Consider the following 14680-nt stretch of genomic DNA (forward strand, 5'->3'; position numbering starts at 1 on the left):
TGAAGTCAAGTTTTATTTACACAATAATACATCCGCATAATCTGTAACCACACCCCTAATTCCCCATACTCGAATAAACACCTTTACGAATAATAAATTGAAATGACAATAAAAATATTATGTAGTGTGGGAGTTTTGATGAAATAAAGTTGTATTTATGCTACCAGTACCGTCAAATCTGTATTAGAAATGAGAACCAAAAATTCATCATTTCTCATATGTGTAGGTTCTCTAATAGAAGCCGCATCCATTCTGTTGCATGATTGTACCATTTTAATAGAAGACACTGTTTCTAATACAGATTTTACAGTAATAAATAAAGCACCTTTAAATTCCTGTAACCGCACACAAGCCCATGTTTTAGGTTATTTGTAGATAGAATGAATGAATGAATGAATAAAATATAATATGTCTGAGTTGGTGTTTATATATTTTTTTGAAAACAACCCCTAGCACGTTATTGGTTATTTATACATGTATCTATGAACATTTTATTTTTTTTCTAATGAATTTTATATGATTTGTAATATGAGCATTGAATGAAAATGTGATATGAAATTTTGATGGAATTGGCGCCCAAACGTGATGCGCAAACAAATAGAATCAACTACTATCATTGGTAGTGGTTTTTATTTTAATTTGATTATGAAAATTATGCCAATTAGCAAATTATTATTTAACTCTGCAGTTATCGTTTTGGTACATTGTACGTGGTCAGTTGTTACGACATATGTTTTTCCATGGTCACAAGTTATCAGTTATTTAGTTCATGTACATAAAAATAAAATATTTTGATTTACATTTTAAAATCATTGTATTTAAGTAATGTTTAAGTTAAGTCAACAGTTTTGAATAATTTGTATTTATTTATTTCGATTTCAAACTGCACACATTATAATAATTTCTCCATTCTGGGCTGACTTGATAGAGATGTCTCATTGTCAATAAATTTACAAATTTCCTATATTTTATGATAGATCGTTATTTAAAATTTGTAAGAAACAAACTAGTCATATACTAGGAAGAAATTCTGCTCTGTAATGTCGTATTGACTAAATGATCAATTGTCTGTTCACCACTAAATAACAAACAGATTCTATTGAAATGAAATATGCCAAGAATTCAGTGTAACATGTTGTGTATTTAAAACGATGAATAATTGCAGTGGTATGAACATGTTCATGTAGGTCACTCATTTAAACCTAAATGTGTGAACTGCTGGAGAATTGTTAAAATCTATATAAAGAACACAAAATAAACATTACGTTTCAAATGTTATTCAGTGTAGCTATACTTTCTGATGTGCCTGCAGAAATAATGTAATAATATTGATTTTCTTGGAAATTATTTCTAAACTGTATTACTCAAATAGCGAGTGCTTTATTTAACGGACGAATTGGGATGAAACTGTGATCAATTCTTTTATGCATGATGTGTGGTTGTAAGATTGACAGCTGGACTCCCTAGCTTTGTGGTTATTTTCTCTAATGTTATATTCATCCATTTAAATGTTGAGCCCCTCTAGCTCAGCTTGTTTCTACGCACAAGTATTGAACAACGTTTAATTCTCTTTTATTCTAGTTGTACGCTGATCTCGAGTCGGCTGTCTTCTGCCATCAGTCATGTACAACGGTATTGGTCTGACCACGCCGCGGGGCAGCGGGACGAACGGCTACGTGACACGGAATATGTCGTTCGTCAAAAAGCACAAAGACAAAATAGACTACAAGTCAGAAGAGGAATTACAGAAATTGGACCAAGCGATGTTGAAGAAGCCAAACCAGGAGATATTGGACCATGAGCGGAAGAGGAAAGTGGAGCTGAAATGTATTGAACTGCAGGAGCTGATGGAGGAACAAGGGTTAGTATTATACATGTATCACCAAAAATGTTCCTGAAAACAATACATATTCCAAAATTTAGGAATAATTTTAGAAAATATACAATATATATATCATTTTATAGATGTAGATTACCTGGTTTATCTGTCAGTATACTGTGACCTGTCATCACTCAAATATCGCAAATACTGGTATTTGAGGAATTGTTTGTTTTTACACAGTGGTACACTAACAAGGCAGGGTGGTTTAGCATGCTGTACACGACCTCTGAGAATAGACTAACGTACCATCATTAATAACAGAGAAAGGTTACGAACTGGTAAAATAGACACTTATCTATTTAAGCATAAATCTGTATTTTCCCTCTCTAGTGATATTTACCAGACAGGATTTTTGTTGTTGAGAATATGTGAAAGTTCTCTGTGGTACTTTTTGTCTCAATGAAATTAGAATAGCAGAATAAATTTTTTCATTATTATTTTTTATTTCAATATGTGCGAGTATGAAAATGTTGTGAGTTGTGACTAGAAATTAGTTTTACTTTCTTTGGGCCATTCACTTAGTGAATTGGAATTAAAAACCCACATGGCGAGCGATTCATGCTCAGCTCAAAAGGTCAATAAATGAACCATTGTGTACTTCGGGGGGACTCCCTGGTGAATGGTGAACTGTAGAAAGATTACATCACTACTTACACAGGCAATATAACAGTGCACAGTTACACCAGGAAGTTATGTAAAAAGTGGGATGCGCTGTGGGAGTACCGATGTACAGCAAGTAGCAATAGTTTGAGATCTACATGTATAAATAATTATCTGTTTTCTCCTATTGTCAGGGTGCATTCCACCTACACATGTGTACTAACATAATTACAGCATTGACTTGTCCTTTAAATTAAGTTACATCATGGTTGCCTTAGTTACCAAGGTTACAAACAGGAATGGTATTCTTTTGTGTTTTTAATTTCCCTGCCTAGAGTGGTGACTGGTCTGCTGGACACCTTTTGCAAATTCTTACACGACACAGGTACTACTTTGCTGTCATTCAAAATTAATTATTCAATAATTTAATTTCGTCTTTTAACCAATTACAAGACTTTAATATGTCAAATAAAATCACGACATAATATAAATTGAGCTTTTTTCGAATTGGATAGCAGCGGGAGCGCTGGAAATAAATATCTTTACATATGCAAATGAACAAAACATAAATCAATTGTTATGCTGTCTTTATGCAATCAATCTGAAACAAAATACTATTGTGAAATACACTGTATTAACAAAATGGCCGACAAACTGCAAATTTGTTTTCAATCTTCAGCAAGTCTGTATTTGAACAATAATTAGATTTACCATCGCAATCAAATTAAATGAAATTTCAGTCACAAATTATGATGTTTTATTCCCTTCCCATTTCGACTGGTTTTCTGAGATTTGGTTATAATTTAAAGGGAAAATAACAGTAATATGTAATTTGATCGCACACGCAGTTTTCTGTGATGATGCTAAAATCAGAATAAAGGTATTAAAATAATGAGTTATGAGGAAGTGCCCTTCTATGTGTTACATGTATGAGTGAACTAAATATTTAGTCAGTTGTTTGTCTTTTGTGTGCAGAGGGCGTCAAACCAGCAGTTGGACACACTCTGAGGGTGCACATCAAATGAAAAACATGCATCTGTTATTTGTGTCAGCACAAATAAAATCCATTTCCATTGGGATTCTTGCACCATTCAGGAAAAATAAATTGCACACCTTGACCTAAATTGTACACTTCAGCAAAGTAAATTGCATCTAAAATAATGTAATTCTCCCACCAGTTTCAATATCTTGAGGGCAGATCTAAGTTGAGACTGGTTTCGTAAATTGGCTGCTTAATGGGATATCTCTCAAGAAAAAAATTTCAATTTCAAAAAATGTGCTGCTATTGATCTTGATCCAATTTGTTTTTAAAAATTGTCTAGGAGATCTGGAGAATATATAGGTTTTAGTTTATTGATCGCAGCTATGTTAGTGTGAAATGACGGGGTCTCCTGGCACTGAAAGATTTGATGAATACTATTTGAACTTTATTATGAAATTTATAATCTAAGGAGTTTGTATTCCCATGATGCATTACATTGATGTAACCCTAATAAACCCTGTCATGTATATATAATTATATTAAACATGGATGATAATTCTCAAAAGAAAATTTTTTTTCCTGAGGTTTTTGAAAACTAAACCATCATCCAACTCGGGAGCCAATCAGTGACAGCAATTTTTCCACACAAAAGGGACGAATTCAGCCAAATTTTGTCAGCGATTGGCTTAATTAACACAAATTGAGATGTAATCACACAACGGCGAACGAGTGATTCTTTGGACAGACTGGTTAGGGTTGGGCTGTTTTACTAGTGTCCTTGCATATTCACAAAACATTAGTGCAGTTGTATTACGTAGATAATGCTTATTGCATTTTGTATTACAGTGATAATCTCACTCCTTTCTGCAATTGAACTTTTACCCCTGGTACAATTATTCGCTGTGATTCCATTGGTTGGAAATATGTTTGATTGACGCATACACAGATTAGAATCTTTATCGCATATCACTGTATACAGATATCAAAGTTGCATGACACATGTATACCTATAAATTCTTTGAAATCATTGGATATAAATCTCTAATTTCTTTTGAAAATTACATAAATGTCTGATTTAATTATTTTGTTATGCAAATGTTACAACCCATTAACTTTTTAAGGTTATCGTAGTTAAAAAAAGCTTTCATTCGCCAGATACTGACGTCACAGTCCACGCACAGATTCATAGACCTGTCAGTACTAAAGTACTTTACCTGGAGGTTGATAACCTTCTGACTTTTTGTGACAATTACCAAGAGATTTGCTGTCACATACAGTTTACTCGATAGTAAACAGAATTAGTCGTATTATGCGCGAAACGAATGCATCAGAGATTTGCCACCCCAGTGAAAAGATAGCGATTCCTAATTTCTTGTGTCATCTTATCGAGAATGAGGAGAACAATTAAGGCTTTCAGTGGGTATTTAGACAAGACTGTTACATCGTACATCACATTTGGCCAAAGAAAGCATGTGGTTTTATGTATGTTTTTTTTTTCCCCATTTATGACCTCCACAGTTATTAATATTTACTCAACATCACCATCATGCCTTGTACACAAAATAATTTACATAAGTAGTTTCAGCATGATTACTTAGGCAATCATCAGGATTAATAAAATAATTAACACAGCTAATTTGCATAGAAATAACTTATTTACCTAATTAAATAAACTTTTGATTTTTCCTAAAATATGGGTGGGTAGGGTTTTTTTTTTTTTTTTTGGCTTTAAACCTGTTTTTAATAAGCAAATGTGAATACAAGTCCTATTGATTTGTTTCAAAATAAACTCCAACCAGAAAAAATGAATAAATTTGCTAATAAATTTGCTGTGCACTTCATATTATAGCAAGAAAATTAATGGATTAATTTCTGACCTTGTGATATTCTGTAAAAATAATTATTTCACCAACTTCAGTTCGATAATGGATTAGTAGTATATGTAGATTTTGTATTTGATATAGTGTATCATTCATCAATAATGAATGATAACAAAAAAATGACACATTTTTGATTTTTTGGAATGCATGTCAGAATCATATCATCTCTGATGATGTTCGAAACATTGTAGCTATCATTGAAACCAAAATGAATATTCATGATGATGTTCGAAACATTGTAGCTATCATTGAAACCAACATGAATATTCATGATGATGTTCGAAACATTGTAGCTATCATTGAAACCAACATGAATATTCATGATGATGTTCGAAACATTGTAGCTATCATTGAAACCAACATGAATATTCATGATGATGTTTGAAACTTTGTAGCTATCATTGAAACCAACATGAATATTCATGATGATGTTTGAAACTTTGTAGCTATCATTGAAACCAACATGAATATTCATGATGTTTGAAACCTTGTAGCTATAATTGAAACCAACATGAATATTCATGATGATGTTTGAAACCTTGTAGCTATCATTGAAACCAACATGAATATTCATGATGATGTTTGAAACCTTGTAGCTATCATTGAAACCAACATGAATATTCATGATGATGTTTGAAACCTTGTAGCTATCATTGAAACCAACATGAATATTCATGATGATGTTTGAAACCTTGTAGCTATCATTGAAACCAACATGAATATTCATGATGTTTGAAACCTTGTAGCTATCATTGAAACCAACATGAATATTCATGATGATGTTTGAAACCTTGTAGCTATCATTGAAACCAACATGAATATTCATGATGTTTGAAACCTTGTAGCTATCATTGAAACCAACATGAATATTCATGATGATGTTTGAAACCTTGTAGCTATCATTGAAACCAACATGAATATTCATGATGATGTTCGAAACATTGTAGCTATCATTGAAACCAACATGAATATTCATGATGATGTTTGAAACTTTGTAGCTATCATTGAAACCAACATGAATATTCATGATGATGTTTGAAACCTTGTAGCTATCATTGAAACCAACATGAATATTCATGATGTTCAAAACATTGTAGCTATCATTGAAACCAACATGAATATTCATGATGTTCGTAACATTGTAGCTATCATTGAAACCAACATGAATATTCATGATGATGTTTGAAACTTTGTAGCTATCATTGAAACCAACATGAATATTCATGATGTTCGTAACATTGTAGCTATCATTGAAACCAACATGAATATTCATGATGTTTGAAACATTGTAGCTATCATTGAAACCAACATGAATATTCATGATGATGTTTGAAACATTGTAGCTATCATTGAAACCAACATGAATATTCATGATGATGTTCGTAACATTGTAGCTATCATTGAAACCAACATGAATATTCATGATGATGTTCGAAACATTGTAGCTATCATTGAAACCAACATGAATATTCATGATGATGTTCGAAACATTGTAGCTATCATTGAAACCAACATGAATATTCATGATGATGTTCGAAACATTGTAGCTATCATTGAAACCAACATGAATATTCATGATGATGTTCGAAACATTGTAGCTATCATTGAAACCAACATGAATATTCATGATGATGTTCGAAACATTGTAGCTATCATTGAAACCAACATGAATATTCATGATGTCAGAACTATAAGTAATAACACCTTGGGGCTTCAATATACAAACACTAATGATAAAGATGTCAAGCTAATTACTCATCAAAAACATTCAGACAAATTCTCTGAAGGACAAAGTGTTTCCATCAATGCCTATTACTCTGTTTCCTTGGCGTAGAAATCAGTGAACTTTGACGAAAGTGGTTGATTGTTGTTATCTTCATCCCTAAGACATTGCCTTTTCATGTCAGTTTGTCATATGACTTTACAATGTTTGTTTTGTGGAATGCTTGGATTCAAACGACAGTTAAAATGTTTTTTGTGAATGTACAATGCTGATTGATTAGAAATGATCATGAACACTTGTATGTTGTGCTAGATTGTTAAGTTGTCAATATCTAGCCCTATTCATCGCATTCTTACCTCTCTCCTGTAGTATTTTAGTGCAGTACAACTACTGCTTCCCATGCACATCTAATTAGAATATTTTGCATATTCATGACTTTCAGTCATTAATTATAACCACACCAAATCCGCAGTATTTGATGTATACATCATTGGGGTTGCATGACTGCAGCGCAACATTTAAGCGAGCTTTCAAAACTGACATGTGCACATGCATGTACATATCTAAATTGCGCAGAGTAATTTAGCTAAACATGTACTACATACTTGCTTGATATCCAACTTGGTATAATAGTTTCACTGAAAAAAAGATTTTGAGTCAACCTGAAACATATTTCACTATCCTTTTCATGACAGCTTGGTTTGGAAGGGTCAGATCTTGAATCAGTTCCATTTGATTACACCATTCCAGCATAAAAAGAAAGTTGTGTTTCCACTTTGCATGTCTGAGTAACATCACTCTCCAAAACAAGCTAAAAACGTAGAAGTGGGAATGCAAATTTGATTTTTTTTTTTGTGGATGGCCAAATGGAACACTAGTTAAGTTGTTTTGTGTGGATCAGTTAATGCAGTAGTAGTACGTGTTATGTATTATAACAGTGTAATTTCTGTTCTTTACTTCCTCTATTAGCGTCAACCGTGATATTTCAAATTATTTCTTGCCTGGTGTAAAGGCTAGGGACTCTCTCAGTAAGACTATGTTATCGAAAGACCCCCTACATTTCTGCTCATATTTTCAGCTTCTGTAATTTCACCCTCAAATCCTGTGTTGATTGAAATTTGTTTTTTTCAATTTCAATTTTAATATGTAATCCTTGTTTTTTCACAAAGGGATGCTGAGTTAATCCACTAGTTTATTGCCGTATGCTAATTTCCCTATTGATCTTAGATGCAGACATGCCTTCAGGTGACCCACTTACAAGTAACCATGACAACTTTTATTTGGCTCTGCGTCCTCTGTCAGTTTCTATCTGCTCTTCTTGAGTATTAATTTGGTGTTCTTTGAAAATAGATTCTTGTTTCTCTGTTCATTTGAGCTGAAGAGCCCTCTCAAATGCAGTGATTTATTACTTCGCTGTCTTTCCGAGAAATGTAAAAAAAGTTATTTTTTTGTTCTGATGCATCTTTCCTCACTCATAAATTATCATGATCTGAAAATTAGTACATTTAATTCAGAATAAAATATATAAAAATAGCAAAATGTAACAATTAAAATAAAGATATTAAATGACATTTGTATTTCGGAAAATAATGGAAGACAGGCAGGCTTTCATCACACATTCCAACCTTTTTTAGTTGATGTGTCTTTTGGTTGCCATGGCAATCAGTCATAAAATTTCATGCACAATGGACATTTTAAGATCATTTTTACACACAACTGATCAGGAGGAAATCACTTTAAATACGCAATACGAACCCTGTTAGGATAGTTGCTGTTGCAATGCTACCCTACATGTATGCTTTGTTTAGTTCCGTTTCCAAGCAATTTGCAATTCTGCAAATAAAGGCTCTGTAGCTGGAAGTATGGTTAAATTGTCGCTCAGAACTCAGGCATGCGTGTAAAAAACCTACGGTAGTGTAATGCCAGCCAAAAATATTTGCACAGCGAAGCAGTCAAATATGATACATCATACTTCCAATTTCATAATTTGATTGTCAATCATTTTCTGTCCTGTTGATTTCACTCATTATGCTGACATGCTGTTTAGTTTTTTCATTGCTATCGACTTGAAATTTGTGAAAAATTTGTCTGTTGTGCAATTAAATTGTTTCACAGTATACTACAGGATGGATAAATTTGAATTCATCATGAACACCTGAAGAAAAGAAATTTCCTGAAATGTTCCAATGAGTGTTACCGGAAATAGCAAAGATATTCCCAGTGATTTACTCTACTGATAAAATAGTTGTCTGTCTGGATGCGTAAACTTGATTACCATGAGCAAACAGGATTTTAGTATTCATACTATCTAGAACAAATGAATATTATTCAGTGAAAAAAAATAAATATTGAACTTAAACATAGCTGACGTACTGTTCACTTTGCTTTTAACTTTCCATACATGTAGCTGTTAACACATTCATAGTCACGGTGCTTCCAGATACACCAGGGGCTTTGGCCATGCAAACTGTTATATGCTACCTTTTTGTCACGTTTACATGTACAATTCTATATACCCTGTATGTCTGGATTAATTTGCTGTACTTCTAAATATCATAGTCATATAAACTGATACAACTTCCTAGAGCCATATCATCATAACCTTAGTAATGTAATTTTCCCCAGGCGACATTTCCTGCAATCTGTATTTCCTGTGTGTCTACCCCCATGGCGCCGCTGTGCTTATCAGTAGAGTACCATCAAAGCAACTATTCTGGCGTCTGTAAACCCAGTTTGTCTTTTGCGGTATTATCCCTTCACTCCCTATGATAGATCATGGATGATTTGCGTTTAAGAATAACGTGGATTGATTCACATTGAACTAAAGACACAGGTTCCCCAATATGTTATGGGTTTTTTTTATAATTTAATATTTTTGTACATGCAACAATTCCCAACTTTTAATGTCATCATTGTTGTCTCTATTTTTTGTGTGCAGATGGTAAATTTACAAATAGTGCACTTTGCCATGGAAACCATATTCCATGTGTGGGACAATCTTTCTATTATTGTGAATATTCGTAGCAATGTGATGTGCTATCCCAGCATCAACCTTGCTAGGATTTATATAACCACCTGCATGATTTTAGTAAGGTTTTCCTGTTGTATATGTAAGTGAATTATTCTTGATAAATGGTTTTGGTCCTCCCTATCAGTCTATGACATACTCAGCCTGGCAGGGGGTCAACCACATTATCGATTGTGCTTCCAAACCACTGATTACGTTTTTTTTTCTCATTTAATCAGATATCCGGAAGACAAAGTTAAAGAGAAGGTGGCAATCTTTCGGCAGATGCTGATGGACAAAGAAGGTGTAGTTGTGAAAGATGATGAAGAGAGCAGACCAGTGTAAGTAAACATCCCACTGTAACCATGGCAATTTGGCATCCGGGAAGACAAATTCTCGTCATATTTCACAATGAATGAATGAATGAATGAATGAATGAATGAATGAATGAATGAATGAATGAATGAATGAAAATTATTAAATGATTGAGGATCATTTGATATGTTGATTAAAATAAGTTATTGTGATCACCGATATATTTATAAATTTTACATATTTTTCACTGACATTCTTTATTATCATATTTAATCATAATAATGTATTACAATGGTTCGTCTCTATCTTCTTGATTAATTTGATTTTCACTGTAACGTGTGGTTCATTTTGTCCAATACATGGAACTGATTTGTTACAAATTACATTAAAAATATGAAAGATATTGTATTTTGCATTTGACTTGAATGTAAGAAAAACAAGATAATATGCCATTGTCATGACAAGTGATTCTACTTTTGTTCTTACCAGTAATATATTACAACATTTGTGATAAGACTGTCAGGTCATTAGATCATATATTATAGTGTACTTGTCTCATGGAAGTAACTTACTAATGGAGTTGTAAGCAGATTACAGTTTACTGAGCAATAGCAGGTCATGACTCTCCACTACAACTGTATCTATGTGTTTCTGTTTTCTGAACACAGCTTTTTGTTTGTTATGTCTGCCTTTCTTCTGTTTTTTGTACATCATTCATAACTGGTACAACCCTGTTGCCATTGGTTGGAAATGAAATATTAATGTTCCCTGTCCATTGCACAGGTTGGTGAATAAAAGTGGTTTTCGCAATCAATAATGTACATTTCCTACAGAAAGATAATTAATCAATACATCGTTTGAAATAAATTTTTCATTTTTATTCCATGGATACAACATTAGCATATTTGGTCTACCACATTTTACTAGATATTAAAAACTCAACCAGCCCTTTTACCTGTATGATGAATAGTGGTAGTGTCGGCCTTCTTGTTTTATTTTTCTATGCTGGTCATTAAGAAAATTTCTAGAAAAATAATTTCTTATGATGTAGATTACCAATGTGAATCTGCTTTCAAATTGACGGAAAAGTTGAATTTATTTGACAGTCGCAACTAAAAAGTGTCTTAGTTGATGTTTGAATTCATTATCTAAGTATTACATGTAGTATTGCCCTGACCCCTGACCTTGATGGTTCTAAAAAAAAATACAGAAAATTTAAGAGAAGGCAAGCCCTACAGATTCATTTGTTTCTATGGAAACAATGACTTTGTATTTCCTCAGTATCATTATCGCCAGTATGGGCTGCTTTTATCAACTGAAATAAATGGAAGTGTGCAAAATGAGCATTCTTCTTGGCTCTCAATGAAAGTACATGTATTCCCTACAAAAAGTACATTGTACATGTATGCCTGGTTTCTTTGCACCGTGATGACCATTTGGAATTTGGTCAATTACTACCCATCATTATGTCGATGAACGCTCCACATCGTCTCCAATCAAAGCAATTTGTTGGTCAGTAGATCCCAGACCCAATAATAAAGTCCATTTAGTCATTAAGAGAACATGTAGTCTAATTGCTTGCATTAGTATTCAGGTGTGTAACAACTATCTTTCTTCCCAATGTACAAACAAGTTCTTATGGATAGCTGCTACTTACATGTACTAGTAAAAATACGTAAAAAAAAAAATAGAAATTCTTGATTCTAGTTTTCCATCAAATAATTACTATTTTCTATGGAAACAGTGACTTAGTTATTTCTGCATAGCGACACATTGCCGGGTTTTTTTTCCCAATAATTTTGGCAGTCGGTGGAATGTTTCAGCTGGCGCTGTCTTCAACCATATTTGGGCATTGTGAATTCAAAATTGATCAAAATACATACTATTGAGATTCATTCAAAAACAAACACGCGTTAGCCTCATCCATCCTAAAGATGCACACTTCAATGAATATATGATTCATATTATCTTATTTGGTATTCATGTCAGATTTCATCGCTGTCAACTGTCAAAGCTTATTAGTATTCTTGCTGCGTACTGTTGCCTAATCACTGATCTCAACTTCTTGATCCGCGAATCCTGTCGTCATCGATTTATGGATCCAGTGGAGGGCATTAATTAAAAGCTGAGAAGATTTATCTGTAATATTTGAATTCCGTGCTGTCGATAAATGACGCTGATCGTTATCTGAAATGAGCTAGAGTTATGTAATTTATGCTTCAATGATACATTCAATCATGAAAATTTGTGTTTGAAGACACCGTTCTTGTAAGTTGCAGCCTCGAGCGACGAAGCCCTTATGACACCAAAATGATGTTAGATATAGATACTTACTGCCCAGTCTTTCAGGAAGGTAATTTTGTTTGGCTGTGTAGTCGTTGATCACTAGTACTGCATTATGTCCATTAGAAGCGCATACATGTACCTTACAGACGTGCATATAAATCAAAAATTGCATTGGCTGTTGATTGAATCATTAAAATATTACTTTTTTGACATTAGAAATGCCGCAAATTTACGCACATGCATTACTAATGGCAAATATGGTATCGAAATTCTCAATAGTTTTGTTATTGACTGACAACAGATCAAAGCATTATGAACGCATCTGCCCACTTACGTCATAGAATCGGTTATTTGTGAGACTTAACAACTTGCAGTAAATAAGTATAGAAAAATAATAACGTAACATGTATTCAATATTTTGGAGAAAAATTAAACCTGGCTGATTTTAGTATGACTAACATTCTCAGTGTTAATGTCATGTATCGTGGTCTTTGTATTTAGTATTCATCTTGCTACCTAGCTCATTCAACTGTGACTTTCAGACCAATCTGACTCAGACTGTATCCAAGATATATCAACACTTTTATTCATTTTGCATTCTGGATCTTGAAAAAATACTTGCATAATTAATTGAGCAAAGCCCATTAGATGTTGTCACTTATAAAATATTCATGCTGCTCGTGGTTAGTAATGCATTTGTGTGGGATCTCTTCTGCTTTCTTTAGCGCCATATGTGACTTGTGTTTTCCAGTATAGAAATCTATTTAGAAAATACAGTTATTATCATGGCATTTAATACATTTAATTGTATTGTATTTTGTTCGTTAGATGAAGTATTTACAAATTGTGGTGTTTTGTTTGACAGGCCATCTGGAAAAATTTAAAAGTGAACTGTCTTTTATGCGGAGTGTATCGATAGTGAGCCCATTAAACTATTATTGATTCAAATGCGTGGTTTAGAATTAAAATGAGTGCAGGAATGAAAAAGTCGGAAAAACAAATTCCAGTTTTTGAATTGTTCACCACTGAAGTAGCAAGCCCTGAGGGATAATTACTTGACACAGCTAATCAAATTTTGATCTACGTTGACATTCAGTCCTTGTAGTATCTTTTACTTTGTTTTCCCCAAAGTGCTGTCTGATTTAAGAAAATGGTTTTAAGTCTGGTTATAAATACATATAAACTCCCAATGGGAATAAATCTGTTTCTAATTCTTCTCAGTACTCTGTGATATAGCGTTTTGGGATGCCATCAACTTTTATTTCATGTCCGGTTTATGTAAAATTTGACTTCAATTTAGTTTCTATGAATGTTTCCTCATTCATTTTGGCTATCCAATTAAATTGACTGATTTGCATAAGATTTGAATATTGAACAGACATGATTATGATTGGATCAGAAATGTGTTGGGCAATTTGCATTTCATTTGCATAAAATTTAAATATTAAACAGACAGACAGAGCAGCTTGTTTGTCAACAGTTTTTTTTAAATATATAAAATTTTTCACAATAGCAAAATTGGCCATCATATAAGCCCTTAGACAAACATTTGTAAGACATATTCACTGTCGTATTCGTCTATACGTGTATATAAGCTTTCAGATGATATATAGGTTGTTATTGTAGCATGTTAGTAGTAAATTGAATCTGAATTACAAAATAATTTTTGACATGTTTAGTAGGGGATCTTAATTTGAAGTAGGTAATTTGTTTTTAGTCCCCATTCAGACGCAGTCCGAAAAGGGGGCTTATGTTTTGACCTCCATGCTTCTGTGCGTTCTTGTGTGCGTCCAGACCTGCATCTTGGAAATGCCTGGACCAAACACAATCAAACTTCACACATACATCATACATGATATTATACATATGCACATCAATTTGTTTTCACGATCTGATTCAAGATGGCCGAATGGCGGCCTTTTTTATTCTAAAAATCATCAAAATCAAGCATTTTTCGGCTGTTTACAGATGGATTTTTTTTAAACTTGATATATACGTTGGGCAT

General features: G+C 33.1%; 1 protein-coding gene across 5 annotated transcripts in view; it reads left to right on the top strand.

Annotated features, from left to right (window-relative positions):
* Positions 1-14680, top strand: part of LOC100372992 (uncharacterized) — a 64728-nt gene that overhangs the window by 15804 nt on the left and 34244 nt on the right. For all 5 annotated transcript variants that reach the window (XM_085491038.1, XM_006822289.2, XM_085491036.1 and 2 more), the window contains exons 2-3: positions 1582-1861; positions 10314-10415. In XM_085491038.1, coding sequence (XP_085347164.1) covers positions 1623-1861; positions 10314-10415 — 341 coding nt within the window. In that variant the 5' untranslated portion in view covers positions 1582-1622. The remainder of the gene's footprint in view (positions 1-1581; positions 1862-10313; positions 10416-14680) is intronic.

Source organism: Saccoglossus kowalevskii, chromosome 16 (genome assembly GCF_978046115.1).
Source record: "Saccoglossus kowalevskii chromosome 16, keSacKowa6.1, whole genome shotgun sequence".
Taxonomy (NCBI): domain Eukaryota; kingdom Metazoa; phylum Hemichordata; class Enteropneusta; family Harrimaniidae; genus Saccoglossus; species Saccoglossus kowalevskii.